Source organism: Sycon ciliatum, chromosome 5, assembly GCF_964019385.1.
Source record: "Sycon ciliatum chromosome 5, ocSycCili1.1, whole genome shotgun sequence".
NCBI classification, from domain to species: domain Eukaryota; kingdom Metazoa; phylum Porifera; class Calcarea; order Leucosolenida; family Sycettidae; genus Sycon; species Sycon ciliatum.
The window spans coordinates 14644591-14667687 of record NC_088647.1 but is presented as its reverse complement, the minus strand read 5'-3'; the positions used below and the strand labels follow the sequence as shown (position 1 = coordinate 14667687).

At 46.7% G+C, this 23097-nt stretch overlaps 3 protein-coding genes and 1 long non-coding RNA gene across 7 annotated transcripts in view; 3 read left to right on the top strand and 1 right to left on the bottom strand.

Moving 5' to 3' along the window:
* The window catches only part of LOC135817745 (uncharacterized), a 53574-nt gene extending 47627 nt beyond the window's left edge, over positions 1 to 5947 (top strand). For all 3 annotated transcript variants that reach the window (XM_065330986.1, XM_065330987.1, XM_065330985.1), the window contains one exon: positions 5888 to 5947. The gene's annotated coding sequence lies outside the window, so the exon portion shown is untranslated. The remainder of the gene's footprint in view (positions 1 to 5887) is intronic.
* Positions 561 to 2686, bottom strand: LOC135817756 (uncharacterized). Its single transcript, XR_010553580.1, has 2 exons — positions 2239 to 2686; positions 561 to 1163 (listed from the first exon to the last, which is right to left on the bottom strand). It is a non-coding gene; the product is annotated as an uncharacterized LOC135817756 (long non-coding RNA).
* On the top strand, positions 5750 to 10432 carry LOC135816810 (ATP synthase subunit O, mitochondrial-like). The gene is made up of 5 exons (XM_065329911.1): positions 5750 to 5801; positions 5888 to 5947; positions 8569 to 8681; positions 9139 to 9225; positions 10319 to 10432. The coding sequence occupies exons 1-5, from the start codon at positions 5750 to 5752 to the stop codon at positions 10430 to 10432; spliced, it is 426 nt and encodes a 141-aa protein (XP_065185983.1).
* A 4699-nt stretch (positions 10433 to 15131) lies between these two features.
* Positions 15132 to 23097, top strand: part of LOC135817740 (lysine-specific demethylase 3A-like) — a 39932-nt gene continuing 31966 nt past the window's right edge. Inside the window, exons 1-2 of one of the 2 annotated variants that reach the window (XM_065330979.1) lie at positions 15132 to 15483; positions 19611 to 20162. In XM_065330979.1, the coding sequence (XP_065187051.1) occupies positions 19647 to 20162 (516 nt within the window). In that variant the 5' untranslated portion in view covers positions 15132 to 15483; positions 19611 to 19646. Of the gene's footprint in view, positions 15484 to 19576; positions 20163 to 23097 lie in introns of both variants that reach the window. The other variant, XM_065330978.1, reaches the window with a different exon arrangement.

The following is a 23097-nucleotide window of genomic DNA, read 5'->3' as shown; positions in this document are numbered from 1 at the left end:
TCTCAACATACTCCTGCATGGCAGCAAGAAGGTGCGCTATGGAATTCAACGCCACAATCTTCGCCCAGCTGTGGATGAAGCATGGTCAAGTCATGGCAGTACACATACTTGAAACAGATGAGAAATTGAAGTTCATTTATGATGGGAAGTTTGACAGCCCCAGTGACCGAGTCAAGCGTTGTCTTTTGCCGTGGCACAAATTGCTGAAGAATCCTAGATGGTCTTGGAATTATGCACATGGATACTACCAGAAATAATGGTGGCATGAACCATTGTGGAATGGGACAGCTCACGGAGAATACTGGAATAGCTCAAGTATCTCTAGGTGATTGTAAATCCTGTTCTGGCTGATAGCTTCGGCCTGCTGCGCCCGTCCATGTACACTGATGGTAACATGCATATCTGTTTTCTACATATTTGCTGGCTACTGTACTGTGGTATTACAGTTGCAGGTCCCTTATATATAGAAATATGTTCAACCCCCCCCCCCCCCTCCCCCTCCCACATTATAAATATGAACTAACAATTTCACTGTTGGATTTGCCGGCGGCTACAACATATAGAGAGCAAAGGATTAATTTATAGCAAAGAAAAGGACCAGGGGACTACAAGTTACGCTATAATGTCCACGAACAATTTCACTGTATTTGAAATAATTTTGTTTGATACCCTGAGAACTCTGAAACTTTGCAGCACTGTGGATTATATGTGGATACAACATTTATGGAAGGAAAAGTGGAATATTCTAACACATTGTTCAAATAATTATAGCACTGTTGAGATTGTGAGCACATTCCAATCAGCACTCTACATATTTATAAGCGGTGGCAATCGTTAGGAATAGGTCATGAGTTGTCAGAGTGCTCTAGTATATGAGAGAATGTTTTGTTTGTCTAGTCGACGGCTCGTTTGAAGCCAGAGTTGTTTGAACTTGTTTCAGTCGACTTGATTCTAGACCGTAGTCGAAGGAGTACTATGAAGTATACACCAGACGTAGTCCGAAAGGTATCTCGTGAGAATTCTGTCGGTACACATCAGGTATCAGCTTGCAAAGATGGCTCCTCTCTGTTTCTTGAAAGCCTGTATAGTTGGACTGTGGCTCCAGCGATTCCCTTCTCAGAGCAGATACCATACCCAATACGGTCAATGCATATTGGACAGACCTGTGTGCACAACAGAAATAGTGGAGAGAAATGTCTCAGCTCATGAACACATGAGTGAAGTTTGAACTGCCGTTGTTTGTGGCCATCAGTATAAACCTATCGACTATAAGAATAATGTGCAAGAAAAACCTCGACTGTAAAATCCCGCCAGAGCGCCCCGTCTCTCCCATCCGCCCCTCCCTGACTTCTTGTCAGGGACGTGATTGATTGTATCCTCGTATGACTCTGTCGCAGTCTGTGATGCCGTACTGCACTGCAGACGTGTGCTCGACCCCGTTGGAAATGTATGCAACAGTGCCCACCCTCCTGACCAGGGATCGCACAAACCCTGCGTTTTGTCGGATCTGTTCGACTCCTGGCTCTTGACCTTTGGTTGGTGTACGAGATGCACGAACAGTTTTCGTAGGGTGAGTACTTTTTCATGTAGCACTGAATGCGGCAAGTAGGACTCGCCCATCCGCCCCTCCCCACCTGAAGCGTCGAGGAGGTAGGGGCGCTCTGGCGGGATTTTACGGTATAACTACAGCTGGGGCCATGGAATTATAAAGCATCTAACTTAGGGAACTGCCGATTCTGGTCTGAGTTGCGTTCGAGGCCTGGATTTCATGATGGCTATCGTATGTTGCATTGACCAGAGATCATATAAAACTTCCAAAATGCCACATTGAAACACGCACCACTTTCGAGTACTTTGGTATCCCCCACCAAATGGGAATTCGTTCCCGGGGTGGCAGGCGTCACCATCCGTTATGCCTGGATCAGATTTCATTGACCCCAACTGTCATGAAGAATCATTTTTACTTTGACTGGATTTCAGTACAAGTTGTAGAACTGCAGAATCAATTTTGTTGTATTTGGGCAACCACTTCTCTACATTTCTCTATTCGGAAACTTATGATAGATTTTTTTAATAAAATTATTACATGTCCAAATTCCACATCTACCCAAATCGGAATACTTGATCACGTATTCAGTACTAAACGGAATGTTTAGAAACCGCCAGGGAATAGGAATGTGCTAACGAGAACTCCAGGCCAGGGTACTAGCATACGAACAAAACAAGATAAAAACTCACCAGTATACTTGTAGTAATTCATGTCGGTGTAATATTCACGATACTGAGCAACGAGGCACCCTCCGATTTGGTCAAGCTGCTTTGAAGTCTGGTTGTTCAGATGATACAAACGGGCTCCCCATTGTTACTTCCAGCAGCTTCACTCTCCCTGCGACAGCGGCTATCAGCCTCTCTCTCTCCATCATCGACAATTATCACAGATTCAACATTCTACATTTATCAGCACTGAATATGTCTCGAGACGAATTTAGCGGATCAACAACGCTTTGCTGGAGATAAATTCTCGTCTGGAGGACCTTCAGGGTACCTGGAAGGGTATAGAAGACGGGATCGCTCACGACGTTGGGAGAACATAGCAAACAACCTCCTCTTCGATTGAAAATTGGCCAAAAAGTGTGTAAAATGTATGTGCGCAGGTGCATTTCCACTGGCAAGCTAATCCCTCATTACGTCATCAGCGCTCGCTCGGCGAAATTCAAAAGTCGTCTTCCTGCTCGACTCGATCGCTTCTGGAGACTCGTTCTTGTTCGAGGCGTCTTCTCTTTCACCTACCTTCGTCTTGGCATCGAAAACTCGGCGTCGAAAATGAAGCCGGAGTGCCCCTTTAAGATTACTGTATTTTGCCGAATATAAGTCGCGCCTTTTTACACTAAACTTCAAGGGCAAAGAAGGGGATGTGACTTACAATCGAGAGTTACATCCTACTTATATGCATGTATTGAAACAATGTGGTTCAAACCTCAAAGTGGGGGTGCGACATATAATCGAGTGCGCCTTGCAATCGGGGAAATGCGGTTCGATAACCCAGCTGCTGATCCACATGATGGGTTGCTTCCCAGCTGGGTTATCTCCGCGCCTGTGTGTGTGTGTGTGTGTTGGGAGGGGATTAGATCAAGGCTTTCAAGTGTAGTGTGATTCACAATTCGAAAAGTCGGACTTGCCGGGCTGGATTTTGCACAGTTCCGTCAACCAGAATACCTGCACCGGGGTACTTCCTCCGCGTCATCGAAATTGTCGCAGTTTGACTAGTGACTTGTCACTTGTTACTGACAACTCCATAAACTAAGCCATTCGAAACTTATTACACAGTATGATAGTCTGAAGACTAGAGTAACGTTCTAGGACAATTGGACTGAGAGTTTTCATGCAGAGATGAAGTCCTCGTCGTCGCTGATGTCAATGGACGCAAATATATCGTTCCCAAATATTTCAAGGAAGGTTGAAAGTTGGTCGCGCCTCACTCTCAAACGCTTTGACTTTCTCCACAGGACAAGAGCTGCTATGCTTGTCGTCTGCTAGCTCTGGATGATTTCTACTTCACCACCAACGAAGCCTAGTAAGAATACACGATCGTTGCGAGGTCGGTTGATTACCGTCGGCGGAATCACCTCGGAATCACCTCGATCTTGAAAATAATGAACTTTTTTTAGCCGTGGCATGCCCACAGCTCATGCAGGTAAGTGTAGTATCACGTCCAGCGCGCCCTCTTTTTCAGCACTGGTATACCATGCCATGGTACGGCACCTGCGCGTGCATCACTAGCACTACGTGTAGAGTCTACACGGCTCTTGCAGGTACAATCATGTACTAGTAGTGGTACTGAGTGTCTCAGCCAGAGCGACAAATTTTATCGCTGTTGCAGGCATTTAGTTTGCCGACCCCTCGATGTTTCTCCAAGCGCTGCCACTTGTTCCACGAAGTCATTCTCACCCCAGCTAAGGTAAAGCAGTGATGGGGCTTGAGTGAATGGCCATAAGCACGAGAAATATGCAGGCTGCAACACCTGACTGATCTCAGCGAGTCGAAATTACCAGCGCAGCGACATCAGCGAAGAAATTGCGTCTAGTTCAAAAATTCCAGCTTCCAATAACAGAAAATAGAACTTTGCCGTCACCCTATACTGATGACTATCGCCTATGTCCGATCCCTTGCCTCTGGTACGAGTGCTGGTGAGTAAATACCGCATTTTACATCAAAAGTCAAACTGCGACAATTTCGATGACGCGGAGGAAGTATATATATATTGTGTACAGCAGTGTGGGCATGCATCGGTTCAACACCGTATTTTGACATTTACACTGCAGTTGCTTCATAGATAGAAATGCGGAGGGAGCGGATCGACGGTACTTTACGGAAATTTTGTACTTATGTACAGGCTTTAACCCTTTGGTTCCCCCATAACTCCACTATTTAGCAATAGCCATAATTTTCGCTCAAAATTTGTCAACTTTCGGTCATAACTTACGTTCTAGTAGCCTGATTTCCACATTCTTGGGCTCTCCGGAAAGCTCTTCTCAGCGCGAACACAATGAGCCATCACCGAGTGAAATCAGAGTAGCAGGCCCAGCTCTACAGCCCAGCGAAGGTACCACATCGCTGGGAATGCCCTCAATCCCTTTCTTCTTCAGCCATTTCAATTTCCTTGCTCGCCCAGCTCTGATTTTTTTTGTACTGCCGTAGCAGTTAGCCTGCACCATGATTTACGCAAAAAAAATCATCACAGGTACTTGAGAACAGGGGAATTCCCCGGTTCATGCTCAAAAATGTGCTCGGAACGAGAAAAGTGACGTTCTCCAACTTTCGAGCGCGATATCTCAACAACCGTTGGAGCTATCGTGAAAACGATTGCACCAACGGAAAGCTGAGGACTTCAGCTACACCCTACATACTTCGATTTTCACGATAGTGCAATATTTGAATGAGTTATGGCTGTTTGAAGTCATCGACGGAATACCGTCGAAATTTGTATAGTGGGGAGCCAAAGGGTTAACCCTTTGGAGCCCCAAATAATCCTGATAATTGTATGCAAATGCAATTGCGATATGTTCTGAACCTTATTTTGGGCATAACGTTCGTGCTCGTTATTGGATATCCACAAGCTTGGGCTTCCTGGAGAGCTCTCCACGAGCAGAGTAACTGAAGCTCAAATTCAACACCACAGCAGTCACATATCCAATAACACGGTGCCTCAAACAGTCCACGGAGCTGGATATAGGAGCGAATTTCCTCGACGCCAGCCATTTCACTCTCATTCATAGCGGAACGCTCATTTTTTTGCGCTGAGTTTAGTTTTATGCTGGCCACGTGCAGGAAGGGTGCCTGGTTGAATCAGCATGTCATCCAAGGGGAAATCCCTCACTCAAGGCCAGTCACTGAGAAAAAGTTCGACTTTTGCCGTGACTGAAATGTCGAGCTCGGTATCTCTGCAACGCGTCATAGTAGCTCTTCGGCGATTATTGCATTAGAATTTCATAGAAAGCTGAGCTCTTTGGCTTCTTCTCAGATTATTATATGAGATAGTTCGATCGTGGAAATATGTCAAGTTTCAAGTGATTTACGGACATTTTAGTCCATCGATGGTATACCGTCGAAATTTGAATGTACGGGCTACAAAGGGTTAACAGTCTTTACTTAATCCCCAAATACATCACCGCCACCATAGTCTAAGGTCATGTGTTGGAAATATTCCTCATCTCGTAACTTTGAGCATATCTTATTTAATTTGCGCTTCATGGACACGAATAGTGATAGCAGCTACACAACCACAAAACCAGCAGACCTCTGTTAGAGCCAACTTGGCGACTGAAGATTTCTCTAAGAGTGTTCTGATGGTATAATGGTTTCGTTTGCTTTTTGATTGTCATTGCAGGCATTATTGATGATGCATTGAAGGATGCCAAGTGCAACGAGGTCACACGAGGATTCTTCAGTAAGTAGCTGTCATCACAGGCCAGCTCATAAATGCTGCAACAAAGGTTCGAAGGTTCGGTTACTTTTCATTTTCTTATCCAAAAGAAGGAAGGTTCGAAGTCAGGTTTCTGAACATGCATACCGTAAAAGTCCGTAAATAAGTACCTGCCCGAAAGAAATACCCCCTTCATTCTTTTGGCTCTGTCTGTTGAAGTCAAGTCAAGCCCGATAAACATACTGCCCGATATATAAGTACCAGTACGGTGCGCACGTGCAGCACGTAGCATGTACATTGACATGAAAATGACTTCTCCACTACACGCAAGTCAGGTCCGAAAGTTAGTTCGCGCCCGAAAGTCAGTACCCGCCCGAAAGTTAGTACGGGTGTGGTCACTAAATTCGAAAGTAGATACGTACTTATTTACGGACTTTTACGGTAGTCTCAAAATCTACTTCTTTTTACTCTGGAAATGCATGCCAAGAGCATGAAAAGACGTGAATGGTAACAAAAAAGTGAAATAGCACTGCCTTTCCACAGTTGCCTTCAGAGTTAGCACATAGATAATGCATGCATAAATAATTGTTCTTCATGAGAAGACGTGTATAAGTAGAATCTTAGAGCGTTCGTTAAGATTAGAATTACAAAATTTGTAGAAGGGTTCCATTTGGAGTGTTCATCGCAGCCCTACTTTAGTAGCTCTCGATGAAGGGCTACACTTGTTTCTTTGGCCCAGCCGTCTATTGCAGTTGATGCTACCCAGTCCCCTCCTTTGCTGAATTACGTTTGAGCAGTCCTTTTGTGAAAGCAGCCTGGTTTTCATGTGGATAGATTTTTCAAAGCTATTGTCATTTCTTACCGTTCTCGTGTGTTTATTAATCCCGGGCATTGTTTTCACCCTTTAACACGGCAAGATTCTACAGTCAGACCTCGTTTATCCGGTCCTCGTTTATCCGGATCCCTCGCCATCCGGAAGAAAATCGCTGGTTACCGATGTGCAGCATATGTTATGCATACAACATAACCGGACCTCGCGATCCGCATACCGGTGCATGATTTTGTGTACAAACTGGTTAAAATGTGTACCAAATGCTTCGTCGTATCCGGTTGCATGTGGCTGGCTAGCACTTGCAGAAGCTAGTATCAAGGAGTTGTACAAGCAAATGAGGTCCTTGACCTGCTGGGTGTGTGCGGACAGCACTCAGTTGCATGCACTTGTCATTTTTCTCGCTTGTTTTACATACTGGGCACGCTACATACTGCATAACACCTGTCTACATGTATGTATGATGTCACTGCTTTTGACATGCCACATGCATGTACAGTATGTGTGTTCAGTTATCCGGTTACCTCGCCTATCCGGATGTTTTTGTGGAAAACAGATGTGTGCGGTTAAGCGAGGTCTGACTGTATTCAACAGAGGCCTCCGCATGTCATCAGTAGGGAGGTTTAGTCTAGTGTTGAAAGGATCTCACTGGGTACTCGTTAGCTCGCTCGCCAGAAACTCGGCCCGTTTGTGTGTCAAGCTCGCTTGCACTAATGAGCACCATATACGTTACAGCATGCACATTACAGTACAGTCAGTGCATCTAGTGAATCGCCGTTCGAGCGAAAGTCATGCTTAGTCGTTTTGGAAGTTTTTTCCCGTAATGCAGCGAAGAACAGGGCTACTTTCAATCTTTGAAAAACGGTCTTTTCTTATAATGGCGGCTCAACGAAGGTGCAGAAAAGACATCTCGACACCAAATACCTGTCGGAAGTGAAGCCAGTCAAAATCAGCAGCAACCCCAGCGCTGGTGGGGAAATTCAAAGCAGCTGGATTTAAAAAAATCATCTTTGCCACATCAGTGAAACTCGTTAGTGGAACTGTTCGCTCGTTTGTTATACATGTAGATACGCTCGTTTCAACACTAGTTAAGTCTCACATAATCCGTGTGTACTTTACGTGTGTGTACCACGTGATACTCGGTGACCCACGTACAGACGTTTTCTGGTTTACGCCATACCGTGTATGGAGGCTCACCCACGTACAGCCGCTTTCTGGTTTACGCCATACCGTGTATGGAGGCTCACCCACGTTCCGCTAGAACGTGGGTGAAAATCAGAATGGAGCGCATTGTGCAAGCTGTGAGGGTGCTCAGCTGAAGAAGTTTCCGAAGCATGAAATGAAAATATTCGATGAGCTTCGAAGCTTCATCTTTGGCTAAGTTTGGGCCTTTCGCTTCATACTAATGTTAGTTCCGTGTGACTAAAAACAACATTGCAAATGTGGGTCCATTGCGTGAACTTTACGTGTATCACCCACGTTCCCGTATCCGTTACGTGGGACTAAACCTCTCTAGTGTTAGTGACCGTGCGCCGTTCAAGAACAATCCGTAGCACAGCCCCCGCCATCCTGCATGCATGCGATTTGGTCGTCCTCACTGTCCTCACTGGGTCAGCTAATTTCTGTGTTAAACTGTTGGAGCAGGGCTAACATAGCAGGAGACTGTGTCTAGGTTGCATGGTTATGGAGGAGAGACCGTGTGTCGTATGGTAGTGTCCAGGAGCAGGATGGCGTGGTCTGGATCATCCGCTTCAATTCCCAAATTGACTTTGTATGGGTGTGATCTTTCCATGCTGCTGCTGTTGCTGTTGTAAAGGGACCGTGACTGAGGCGAACCGTGTGCGCAAGATCGAGGCAATCATCAAGGGATTCAACCAGATCATGACTGCCAGCCGCGGAGAGGTGTTATGCATGGTTACCACAGCAACGGTAAGCTTGATCTGATCAGCAGGATGTGTGATTGTGTGTGTGTTTGTGTGCGTGCGTGTGTGTGCGTGTCCTCAACGGCAATGGGCAAGTTCAAGGTGTGTGTGTGCGGTGTGTGCCCGTGGGTGGGTGTGTCTGTGCGTGGGTGTGTTGCAGCCTCAGCTGATTCTGCTGGCTGGGATTCCTAGCTGGTGTGGGCTGTAAAGTGGTGACAAGACCTAGTTACATAGCCTATAAAGAAGAGAGTTCAACTCTGCAGCAGCTGTCTCCAACAGCACGAAAAAAGAAATTGTGCCAAGCTTAGTTCGCATGTCACTGGAATGGCAACGCCAATGGGCATTGGTGTTGTTTTGTCCTCCGTATTATTTTCAGTCTCCGCCAAGGAGAGTACTCGCTTCTTTTTTGCGAGAACTGTTCGCAATCTCTTGCCCAACTGTCTTTTTTATTTTATTTTTTACAGAAACCTGACCAGAAGGTTCTCGACCAGATCAAGACCATCTTGGGTGGTTTTGTCAGGAAGGACCAGAAGGTTGTCATGGACGTCAAGGTAAGCACTGGAACGATCTCTGCTGTCTGTGCGGCCTTGTATTCTCTAGTGCATGCATTCACGTGTGTCTGTTTGGGGGGGGGGGGGGGGGGGGATTTCTATGCAGACCTTTCTGCGCATGGCCGAACCAGGATTTCAGTGTACCCCAAACTTTGAGCACTGTATGACATGTATTTTTAGGTGTAGTAAAATTTCAGTATCAGGGACCTGCTAGGTTTCGGCAAGAGTACATAACCCCCAGAGTGTGCAACGCCTGATCCAGCTCTGCATAGGGTCTTGGTCGAGCGGAATCGGATCTTTGCGTCATAATACCGTACACATCTGAGGGGAGCCCGGGGACTCGCGGGTGCTCTTGGATCAAAAACAATGGTACCCTGCCTCGAGACCGGCCTTGCGCTGGTATGAAGTGTACGCATGACATCAGAAGATCCGATTCCGCTCGACCAAGACCCTATGCAGAGCTGGATCGGCGTTGCACACTCTGGGGGGGGGGGGGGGGGGTTATGTACTCTTGGTTTCAGGTGTGAAGTGTAGAATTACAATGTTGATGACTAGCACTCCCTGCACCTACAATGCATACTCCAGTGCCATTTAGGTGCAATCTAAAATTTAGGTGTCTGGTGTCTCTACCGATTCTTGATTTGAGTTGAATGGTGGTGGCGTTCCTACGGATGCGAAAAACTCGGCCTCTAGCCGAGTCTGACGCGAGGTGTGGCATTTTTCTCTGCCGAAATTTAAGTTGCACCGAAAATAATGTGTACAGATGCCTGTGATATGCATGGTGTGTCCACATGCTGCACAGTGTTTACAGAATCCTGCACCTGCCAAAGTAGACTTCATTCCTTGGGAGTAATTTAGTAGATTTTGAAGCGAAGATCAGCCGAATGGCTTTTGGTTTGCTATCATTTATGTAGTTTTAGCAGATATGAACTTGACATGTGTTCGTGTTTGTCATGTATGACTCGACCTTGAGTACACCCGTTGAAAAGGACAATGCAGCTGCTATTGCGTCGTGGTTTTGTGTTTAGGCTACTCGTTCACCTACTCGTTCTACTTGTCTTGTTGGCGTGTTTGCGTGGTGCTTGATCTGTAGGTTAATCCTGGCCTTATCGGGGGCATGGTTGTTGAAGTTGGAGATCGCTACTGTGACATGTCGGTGGCCACCAAAATCCGCCGCCTTTCTGAATCCCTCAATGCCGCCGTGTAGACGCACGCTTTTCGCTCAGTATTTTTAATTCGGTTGTCGCTACATCTGCATTGTACATAACTTATTGTCAAATTATTAGAGGCTAATTTTTTTGGTGTTTTGTATACATGTGACAAGGGCTTCTCTGTCTTTCGCTGTTTAGCTTCTATGGTTTATGTCTGTGATATTGGCCACACCTCTCTGCCCAATAGGAAACGTTTGAGTGGATTTGCTTGTGTGCTGAATTTAAAACAATATACAGTGAAGCTTGTCTGGACGACTGCTCAAGGGACTTTCAAAGTGTGATGTCTGTAACCAGGTGGTCTCCTTATGCAGTGCCATTTGACTGGAAATAGCATCCCTTGGTCGTGGCTGCAGTGATGGTTTTCTGGGACAGGTGTCGATCCCTTGTAACTACGAATGTACTGAGTCTGCCTTGGACATGGAAATCCGGTCGAATGGCCGCCGATTGACCCGGGCGGCGGCGCACCCTTATTAGTGCGCATGCACATGTTGATCGCATGTGTACTCGCGTCTGTATGGCCGGCCAGCGAGCTGGGACCGCTTTACTTGACCTGCGACTGGATTTCCATGTCCATGACTCACGCGCGATCACGAGTGTCGACCGCTTCCAGCAACAACATACCAGCGGCCTGTGTCTGTATGCAGGAGTGTTGCAACACCTGATCATTACCTTGCGATCTGGTATTGGTAATCAGCAAGGGAGTCGTTTGTACGACTGACTCCCTACTACCCTAGGTCCCTTGTGTCAGCATGAGCGCATAACGCTAGCTCTTGGTATCATGACCTGAAATGGCAAGTTTACCCGTATTGTAAACAGTACAATTATATTGAACTCGGATGGTGAGCCAATATAATATGATGAAGAAAGGAAAAGGGCAAAATGTTACGAGTTATGACAAACTGTCCACCAACCTTTTTAGGGAAAGTGAAGTGAAGGTCAACATATGTACATGTATAATAAATGTAGTAGCCTCAGGATTTATTGCAATTACATACCAGGTATAAAAACCTCGGCGGACGTCGGTTTTTGTACTGGTATGTATTTGCAATAAATCCTTCGGCTCTACATTTATTATATACATAAACTGACCATATCAAGACTGATTTTTCAACCCTAAACTCAGGAATATTGTCAAAACACAATTCACAATAGCATTGGCGCCAGGAAGGAAGCAGTAGACCGAAAACCTCCTTACAAAATTATGTTCTTGGCATGTTGTACTGCTGTTTTATATGCAGTCAATATACTTGTTGCATACTCCAATTGGGACCTGCGCTTTATGGACATTATTGTCAACGCTGCTTTATTTGGGATTTCCACTTTTACCCAGAATCAGCGCGTCGGTGATCCAGCCAAGCAGTTTGTCTTCCCTGCTTGCCCTCAGCACCCTCAGTTGTGTGTGAATGCTCTAAGGCAGTATTCTGCTCGCAAGAGAGAGTTTCCGCCTGCTGCTGTCGCTCCGATGTCCTCACAAGCCGGTCTCACCGAGCACCATTGCCGCTGAGGTGGCTCCTCACTTCCATGTAGGATGCTGGTGTGGACACCATCGTTTTTCAAGGCGCATTCCACACGTAGTGCGGCCACCTCCGCTGCCTGTCGGGAGGGAGCCTCTGTACCCGACATCCTCAGGGCCACCGCCTCTACATTCCAGAGGTTTTATTCTCGTGATGTTTCACCCTGCTCCTTCTGATGGCACCACTTTCGGTGGGCAGTGTGATAGTTTCTTGTTTCCGCTCAGGGTGCGGAACCGACTTTAATAAGCAAGACATCGTTATATCTCACCGGAAACTCCGACATGCAATTTCCCATTTCACAAGCAATGGAAGATTGTGTAGTGAAGTGGGAATTGTATAAGGAGTTGGAGGTGAGATATAACTATCATTCCCTCCCACCCACCCTGTTTGGGTTTGTTCTCCATGAAAATAGGCCTGAAGGGCCTTGGATGAGCTGCATCAAGTACAGCTTCATTAGAGTATTGAACTAAAAAAAATGCTGTGTTCGAGCATGAAATCGCGTAAATCGCGAGGGCTAGACATAGTTATATCTCACCTCCAACTCCTTATACTGTACAATTCCCACTTCACTACACTTCCATTGCCTGTGAAATGGGAAACTTTACTTGACACTTGTCTTGACTGACTCACGACTGCCATCCAGAGCACACGAGAAGTCCATCGAACCTTCGACTCGGCAAACCTGCCGCAGTGCAAGAAAGCACCACTCCCTGCTCAATACACAGTGTTTCGGGCCTCAGCCTACTCAAGCTCAACTGATGAGGGGTGAATTCCCCGAAACACTGACGGTGTATTGAGCAGGGAGTGGTGCTTTCTTGCAGGTTTGCCGAGTCGAAGGTTCGATGGACTTCTCGTGTGCTCTGGATGGCAGTCGTGAGTCAGTCAAGTACTTAAGTGTCAAGTAAAGTCGGCGGAATAGCGCGAGCTCCGGTGTGGGGAGCAAACCCTTTCTTAAAAATCATCGCCGAAGTCGCAACCACTACCGTAAAAGTCCGTAAATAAGTACGTATTTACTTTCGAATTTAGTGACCACACCCGTACTAACTTTCGGGCGGGTACTGACTTTCGGGCACGAACTAACTTTCGGACCTGACTTGTGTGTAGTGGAGAAGTCATTTTCATGTCGATGTACATGCTACGTGCTGCATGTGCGCACCATACCGGTACTTATTTCAGGCAGTATGTTTATCGGGCTTGACTTGACTTTAACAGACAGAGCCAAAAGAATGAAGGGGGTATTTCTTTCGGGCAGGTACTTATTTACGGACTTTTACGGTACTTCGTATTAAATTTTTGATAGGGCAATCCCCACAGTACAGGCCTAAGGCCTTCTTACAGGGTACCCTAAATGTGCCATACAAGGTAACGGAAGCGAGAAACAGATGCAGATGTGCAAAGCTAAAGCAGTAAACGTAAAGGCGAAAAAAGATCAGCATCTAGCATAGCGCTAGCGCCTAGCCCCCCCCCCCCCGAAAAAAAGAAGAAAAAAGCGTAGCCCGGCCTGGGTCCCGATCCCGTAGCTAGCTTGCAGCTTGCTAGAGCCTTTTTTGTAGAGCTCTAGATGCATGTACCCGCATAGAGAGACGAATACGATCGATCCGAGCGCGCCACGAACCGATGCAGCAAAGTTTTTCAAGTGAACAAGACAGTACGAGTACTAACATGTTTTTCGATTTTGACAGCATGTTATAAGGCGAGGACGCGTAGTGCTCCTGACTACAACCATTATTATTATTATTATTATTATTATTAAATTTTGAATAGGGCAGTCCCACAGGCCTAGGGCCTTTTTACAGGGTACCCTATGAATTGTTGAATAGATGAACGGAAGTTTCTGACCATAACCATGATAACCCGGTTGGCTGGTTGTAGTCAGGAGCACTACGCGTCCTCGCCTTGTAATCATGGTAATACAATGTAAGTCAGTCGTAGAATTTATTATTTTGATATACTGTATTAAAAAGCAGAAATTTTCGGTGGTGTAATATTTTCGGTATTCGCCAAAATCGGCGGTTCGGTAGCGGGAAATTTTCGGTAAAACCCGTTCTCCAGGTAGGTGTACTAGTACTACATGTATACAGTATCGGTTGTACCGAAAATTTCGGTGCGTTTTATTTGCGGTAAAAATTGTCGGCACCGAAGTTACCGAAAATAAAACACCACCGAAAATTTCTGCTTTTACAGTAGGGAAGACCCTACAGACGTCTACAATTATAGACGTACGTAGACGTTGCCGCCTTGTGGCCCTCTGCAGACAACGTACATAGAACATCCAGTACAAAATCACATAAAACCTAAAACTGTAAAAGACAACATTTTTCCATGCCATGCCTGCATTCAGACTACACATTTTACATGGAATATACAAGCAACCTTTGACCCTACGAAATGGGAGGTATGCATCAAGATGGCCGTCACCTTTTTGCGGGGCAAGTTACCCTATATTTGGCAGGTACAACCCGTTATAGTACAATTTTGAGTATGACCTCACAAAGTTCATGACCTTTTAAGTTTTATCAAGAGTAGATACTCTACTCTTGGTTTTATGCAGAGCTGGTATTACCATGATTACAGTGTGTACGTACGGTTGTAGTGGACTTGCCCCGCAAAACCTTATGGCGGGAAATGGATGCATACGTCCGCAATTGCGCAATGGGACGTATATACGCGTATGCATCCATTTCCCGCCATAACGCGTGTTTTGGCTCCAGATTTCTACGCGGAGATGAGGTTCTCTACGTACGTTGTGGCTTGTGCAGTTGTGGCACACGCAGAGAAAATGCGTACGGATTTGCTGAGTATCGATCAGCTGCATGCAGAAAACCGCCAAATATGGAAGGGGAAATTCCCAGTACACATTCCACGTGACTTCTCTACGTGAAGCGTAGAGCAGAACAGGATTTCCTTACGTTACCTGGTTACGGGAACGTCGAACGCGAAGAGAGTTCGCGTGATCCTTTGCGTCGCGTTCCCGAAACGTAGAGCAGAACCTCCCTACTGTCTCAGTGTCTGTCATCTTCACCGCTGCACAGTGCACTATCTGTAGAGTCGACTTCATGATTCAACTATTTCAAGTACATACTGTACTTGACGTAATCAGTATAGACAGGCATGCAGCAATATTAAAATTTAATGCCAATATAAATGCCAATATAAAATTTAATGCCAATATAAAGCACCCAGGCCAGGCCAGCGAGATACAATACTCTCGTACTCTTGGTAGAAGCTTCAACAGTTATTATTTTCACAAGGCGCTCAGCACAGCACTTCTGAGCTAGAAAGTCTTCTCTTTTGTTGTTGTTTTTCTTTGGTGGACAGGTTTCAGTGTGAGTGTCATCCAGGCAGTGTCATGACCAGATGACAGGCGTTTGATATTGGATTGCCTGAGTTAGTATTTTGTCAACACTTTCGAATCCGAGTAGAAGTAATCAGTTTGTTTGAATTAGCTAGTCATTTTTGATCGACGTCAAGGAATAGCATTACCTTTGTGCTGTTTACTTCGACTAAGCATCAAGTCAACGCACCAGAAAAAGGTTAGTGTAACACAGTTTCTCAGTGGAGTAATGAATAATAGAATACACGCCACTGGTTTGATTGCTCTACGATTGGAGTATTTTTTAAATGTAATAAATTATTCAGTGCCTGGTGCTTGGGCTATTTGATGAGGTGAGATGCGAGAATTTTCAGATTCAGCGCAGGTCTGGTGCATTTCCACATGCCATCTGTTAGTTTGCCACGAGGAGAAGTGTCCACGCCACTCTTCATGACATAACATACGAAAAAAAATCTGCTGTTGTACACTATATTGGCCTTTGTCTGGGCAGAATATTTAGAACTGTCCTTGATCCATTGCACGCGAAGTCAAGCCCTATGAGGCCACGTGCATGGTTTCTGCGTGTTTGAATTCTCCCCCGCCCCTCCCTCGCCTTGTCTCGAACACCTGCCATGCCTAATCACATCATGCCAGTGAAATGAATATGTGGCAGTTTAATCTGGCTGTCCTGACTGCCTTGTGGCAAGTTCAAGCTGATTTTTGTCCCATCCCTCGTAAGATGCTTGCTGTGCTGTGTGCACTGTATTACCGCACACACACGCACACATGCACACACACACACACACACACACACACACACACACACACACACACACACACACACACACACACACACACACACACACACACACGTGCGCGCACACAAACATACACACACATACACACACATACACACACGCGCACGCACGCACACACACTGTACTGTACTGTACTTGTTGCTCACTGCCAAACCTGGTCACGTGAGTCCCCCCCCGGGAGAGGGGAGAGAGACTCAAAAGGAATCTTGGAAAGATGACTCAATTGGTTATTGAACCGCCCAACGGCCGACACCCGGTGAAATCCCCGAAACTCTGGGTGGACTTGAAAATGATCCCACTTATGGGCTCACCACACCTCAGTAAGTGGGTGAGGACAAGGTGCAGAAAAAGGATTGACGCCATCAGGTATCCGTCCCGGGATCCAACTGCAGTTACCCCTGCCCCCAGTGAAGGTAATATTTGCTACTAGTGTGAGTGGCTAAATCAGAGTGGATCTGATAAAAGCTTCACTAGCACCATTGATTACACAAGAGTTAATCTAGCCAGAAGCAGTCCATGGTTAACAGGTATGTATACTTCAAATAGAAAGTATATGAACCCTGGAACCAACAAAGGTGGCAGGTACAACCAAGAGTACATAACCCCCCAGAGTGTGCAATGCCTGATCCAGCTCTGCATAGGGTCTTGGTTGAGCGGAATCGGATCTTTGCGTCATAATACCGTACATATCTGAGGGGAACCCGGGGAGTCGCGGGTACTCTTGGATCAAAAACAATGGTGCCCTGCCTCGAGACCGGCCTTGCGCTGGTGTGGAGTGTACGCATGACATCAGAAGATCCGATTCCGCTCGACCAAGACCCTATGCAGAGCTGGATCGGCGTTGCACACTCTGGGGGGTTATGTACTCTTGGTACAACATTACACCTTCAAGCAGCCGAGCCTGTTGGCAACAGACCCAACACAATCAGGCATAAGTGTACCTACCAACCGAACTAGCTGGCACACATACACATACATACACACACACACACGTACACACACACACACGTACACACACACAGGCACACACCCACCACACACACACACACACTCATACTCATTCTCCTGCCCATCGCTGAAGCACACGCTATTTTTAACTTGTGCTGGGATTACACCATTCGAACAGGTTGATGAATTGACCGCCACTAATTTTTAGCCTGGTCTACACCACACACACACATACACACACATGCACCCCACACCTACACCCACGCACCCCTACGCGCACCCCACACACACCTACACCCACGCACCCCCACGTGCACCCCACCCTCTCCCCACGCAAACAGACCAGTAGTTAGTCTGCTGAGCCATGATAGCTATCATTTCTGGAGCAGCGCAGGCATGCGAACCTCTCCCAAGATTTACACTCTCTCTTTTTTTTTTACACGGAGAGGTACTTTTTTCAGGGGCAGGGGAGCAATCCTATACACAGCATGCCGGCTTTTGCGAGCTTTGCTCTTTCTGTTTCCAATTCAGTGCATCCAGATTGCCTGCATGCACCACATCCAGTTCTCTGCTCGGTGCCCCGCCAGCTCTCCGCCCCAAAGCATTTTGATTTTCACACCAATAAAAGCGTTGGCTTGCACGTCAGCAGGACTAGCGGCGCCCGATTTGGCGCAAATTTTGGTGTCCGCAGCCCCTTATAAGGCTTGAAAGTGATGACGTCAAAAACGGCCAGGGAGTACTAAGTTGACATCAGATTTCTATTTTGGATCCACTAAGGTGTGACTTTGCTATTGCCTCAGTATGTGGGTGCATAGCAACCCACTCATGTCGTATGCAGGGGTGACTTTTACTTCGCCACCAGTTGTAACCCCGCCCCCAGTAGCCAAATCAGTCAGTTTCACTGGTTACATCACCTTGCTGTGAGTAAGACGGCTTGAAATGTGCTTGGATCCATACAAAAACTGGATCCAAGTGGATCCAATTTTGAATTTTTGAAATTGTTGCTATGCTGTGACGTAGCACTTTCAAGCCCTATTAGGGACTCCTTTGCCATATCTGTCGAGACAGATCCCCCAGCATCATATGCAGAGGTTCCATGTTTGAATTTCTCATTAACTCTGATCTCCGAGCTATGGGTACGTACACGGTGCTGTGCATGGCGTACTGTAAAACATGTAATTTTAGGTGCATCAAAATTTCGGTGGCAGAAACCTGCCAGGTTTCAGGTGTAATTTAGAATAGGGCTTGAAAGTGATGACGTCAAAACAGCCAGGGAGTAGTAAGTTGACATCAGATTTCTATTTTTGGATCCACTAAGGTGTGACTTTGCTATTGCCTAAGTATGTGGGTGCATAGCAACCCACTCATGTGGCATGCAGGTGTGACTTTTATTTCGCCACCAGTTGTAACCCCGCCCCCAGTAGCCAAATCAGTCAGTTTCACTGGCTACATCACCATTCTGGGTAAGACCGCTTGAAATGTGCTTGGATCCATACAAAAACTGGATCCAAGTGGATCCAGTTTTTGAATTTTTGAAATTGTTGCTATGCTGTGACGTAGCACTTTCAAGCCCTATTAGGTGACCAGCGTTCCCTTCACATACAGTGCATACTCTAGTGCCTTTTAGGTGTAATTTAAATTTAGGTGCCTGGTTTCTCTACCGAAATCACCGAAATTAAAGTTACACCGAAAACTACATGTTTTACAGTATTTCCTTTGTTACGTAGTGCAATTTTTTTTTTTTTAAGTGCAATGATGCTCAAGCTGAGCAGATTTTGAATTTCCTATAGTTAATGCGCACCGATTTCACACATAAAGACCCGAAGTGGGACCTTCGCCCTTTGACTCAGCGCCCACAACTCTATGCACCCTGAAGCTTTGATTTTTGGGTGCAGTTTTCCTACGATATCACTTTCTGCTATGCGCCGTGCGATATACCACACTTGCGACAAGGGAATGCCTGTTGCGCACTGTCGCATGCAGTCGCAAGGCCACTGTCCCAGAAGTTGACCGAAGTTCAACTTTGTGACGCGCGGGGCATACGTAAATTGAGCCCAGTGATCTACCGTGTGTGCACGTGCAGTGCATGTGCATGGTGAATCTCTGCGTGGTGGTCGCAGCTCGTCACAGGTGTCGCACAATACCCTTCCAAAGTCGCCGAAAACACACTTGGAGGCTGGAAACGGCAGCGGATCAACAGTGATGCAATGGCCCTGCTGGCACCCAGTTCGTGGCTACGTAATCCACGCCAGACCCCATTTGCAGAGTTGCATACTCTTGGAGTTACAGACTCTTGATTTTATGTACATTGACATCTGGGGAAAGCGTGCATACAGTATGTCCGTCAACATGGTATGTGTGGATCTGGTGGCTGTGGGCAATAAGCACTTTAGGGGTGCTGGCCCAGCAGTCGATCAGCCGATAATATCATCGCCAACAACTGTGCATGATGGTTATGCGGGAGTATTTTGAGCTTGGAAGGTGTGTACGTGTTGTTCGTCATGTGTTGTTGTTGTTGTTGTTGTTGTTGTTGTTGTTGTGCAACAGGCTGTTTGTTGTTGTCTCCCTGCGGTGAACTCAGCGGTGCAGCTGGCGCGGAAAGCTGTGAGATTAGCGTATGATGGCGTCGGGACATGATAATGCCAGCGCCCTGTTTACCGGTATGCACAGCGGTGGCATGCCAACCATCAGCACCAGCAGCATCGGCGGAGGTGTCGGTGGTAGCGTGGCTACAGCGGCGAGCCTGCACAATGGTATCCTGTCAGGCAGCGGTGGCATGCTGCACAGCATGGCCCAGCTTGTCCCCGCCGGCAGCCCGCTGCCCACCGGAACTGCTGCTGCTGCTGCTGCTACTAGCGGCGGCGGTGGCGTGCATGCCGGGCAAGCAAGTATGGCGAGCAGCACCATGATGGTCAACACTGGCCTGGCTAATGCTGTTGCCAACGCCTCATCCATGGTTAATAGCTGCGGCGTTGGCTTGCCTGGACGTGGTATAGGCAGGGGCCGGGGTGGTGCTCCTGCTCCTGCCGCTGTCGGGGGTATGATCAACGGTCTACCGAGCAATCCTGTACTGGTTCCCAGCGGTCAAGTGAATGGATTTCCGAATGGTCTGCTTTCCGCCAGTTCCTCAGATGTGAGTTTCTAGCTCTAGGTACATTCTCAATGAGCCTGGCCTCGATCTATACAATGTATATATACAATGTATATATACAATGTATATACAATGCATGTTGCAGGATCTAGTACACTCGGATGTCTCTTATCCGGGCACCTTGGGACCGGGCACTGCCCATATCTCAAGATAACTCATCTACCATGTATCATAATAATCAATTTTTGAAGAAGTTTATTTGGAAAACATTGCACATGTTCAGGTTACAGAAAGAATCCATTGATATAAATGTGTGGACTTCACAGGTTGGCAGTGACAAATATGCACTTGCGCATACGAAAAAAGTTCAAACCCCCAAATTCAAAGCATTTTGCCATATGAACTCAAGTTGAAGGTGCCTGGTAGAGAGACGTGCCCGTATCAGAGGTGTCCGATAAGAGGCGTTTGAGTGTACGTCTAAAAACGGTTGAGCGACTTATAAGGTACAGCTTTAGTGACTTATAAGCCTGCACGGGTTTGCAAGGCAATTTGTAGCGATCACCGTTTCATGTCAGAGCAGAATGCATGCATATCACATGGCGCTATGCAGAATGCGAGCTTGTGATCTTTTTAGTGGTGCGACCAAGAGTACATGAAAACCAGAGTGTGCAGCCTGGGGCCTTTTCCACTATGGGTGTCTGTCACAGCGGTGGAGCCTTTTCCACTATGGGTGTCTGTCACGGCGGAATTCCGTGATTACATCATATTTGACGCAGATCTGAGGCGGGAAATGGCATAGTGCGTACAACTGAGATGCAGTTGTGCAGAAAGAGACCTGCTTGAATCCTGCTTGTACGCGCTACATCACTAAAATGATGTAATCACGGAATTCCACCGTGACATCATCCCATCCAAGCTGCACACTCTGGTTTTCATGCACTCTTGGTGCGACTAGCCTTTAGTGAAAACAGTCCTTTCGCTGAAATTTCGCTGCTGTTAAAGGGGAAGTTAAGGCAAAAATCAAAATTTCACCAGTTGTAGTCTTCGGGGTGCTGAGTCGAATGGTCTTGGTCCGAGAAAGCTGAGACGCTCCCTTCCTACTTGAATCCCAATCGAACTCGCGCACTTCCACCGAAACTGGGTGACTGCGCCCTACTAGATGGGGATTTGTATGCAAAATGTCACTAAAGGCGCCATTTCGTTCTTATAAAAGCACGGATGACCGCGATTGGCCCATATGTTGTAGTCTTTTGGACGCTGAGTCGACTGGTTTTGGTCCGAAAAGGCTGCGATGCAGCGTTCGGCCCTTATTCCCAATCGAACGTGGTTGAACAAGCGGTCACGTGCTCCTGGGTGCCCAAATCACCTGGTCATCACGCCAGCAGGTGGCTTACTTTCACACCAAGGTTCAACTCGAGTTCAACTCGAGTGACAGGACTGCACCCAAAAAAGGTCAAACAGGCTAGTAAGTTGTACCCTGCAGGCACGGTGACCAGGTGACTGGTGTACGCAGGAGCACGTGACCGCTTGTTCAACCATGTTCGATTGGGAGTAAAGGAGGAACGCTGCATTGCAGCCTTTTCGGACCAAAACCAGTCGACTCAGCGTCCAAAAGACTACAACATATGGGCCAACGCGGTCATCCGTGCTTTTATAAGAACGAAATGGCGCTTTTAGTGACATTTTGCATACAAATCCCCATCTAGTAGGGCGCAGTCACCCAGTTTCGGTGGAAGTGCGCGAGTTAGATTGGGATTAAAGGAGGAAGGGAGCGTCTCAGCTTTCTCGGACCAAGACCATTCGACTCAGCACCCCGAAGACTACAACTGGTGAAATTATTATTTTGATTTTTGTCTTAACTTCCCCTTTAACCCTTTACCATCCGTGCGTACTTGAATCGATCTCTAGAGATCGATGAACATGCATACACTAAACCATTCGTAACTTGATCGATTCTTGTCGTATCTAGGAAGAAGCCGAAGAGCCCAGCTTTCCATTGCATCAATCGGTATAAAAGAGCTGCGATGTCGCATTCGCTCGACATTTCAGTTACGGCAAAAGTCGAATTTCTTTCCGAGTGACTGACCTTGAGCGGGGATTTTCCCCTCTCCTGACATGCTGAGTCACTTTGACATGCTTTGAGCGCGTGGGCAGCATGAAAAGAAAGCAAAAAATTGGAATGTTTACGATGAAGGAGCGAGAAATGGCTGGCGAGGAGAGAATTTCCTCGTATATCCAGCGATGGGGTGTATTTGAAGCTCCCTGACGCTGGATACGCGATCTCGGTAGTGTCCTGTTTGAGCTCAATGTACGCAGCTCGTGGAGAGCTTTCCAGAATGCCCAAGATTGTGAAAAATGGTTGATTGGAACCGAAGATATTCTCAGAATAAGGTGAGAATTATTGCATTTGGGACTGCTGGGGAAATTTGGTCGGATGGTAAAGGGTTAAGAAGTAATGAAGTGGCTACAGTGGAGCTTCCGTACATTAAAAGTGGCTAAAATTGCAATAAAAAGAATTTTTGTGCCGTCATGTCCACGCACACAAAGCAACGTAGCAAGGTTTGTATCCAGAGTTAAAATTAGCCGTTTTGCTGTAGTTAGTGTGTTACACTCTCACATGTCAAGACAACCTTTGCTTTGTTCCTTTGTGTTTATGTACACGGTTACATTTTTGGTGGCCTTGTGCACTAGGACGCACACATGCACATGCTCTCTCGCGTGCGCACACATACACACACACACACACACATACACCATTTGACCATGCTACAGCAGAAGCCATAGCAATTTGTGCTGGGATTGCACCATTCAACAGCTTGCAAGGCTGAAGAATTGACCGCCACTATTCAGCCTGGTCTACACCACACAGCTATGAAGTGGCTTTTTTGGCCAGTGAATCCCCACCTTTAGGTCTTTTTCATTTTTTTCCCGCACATACTTCACACCACGTACTCTGGCATGCACTGGCTGTTGGTAA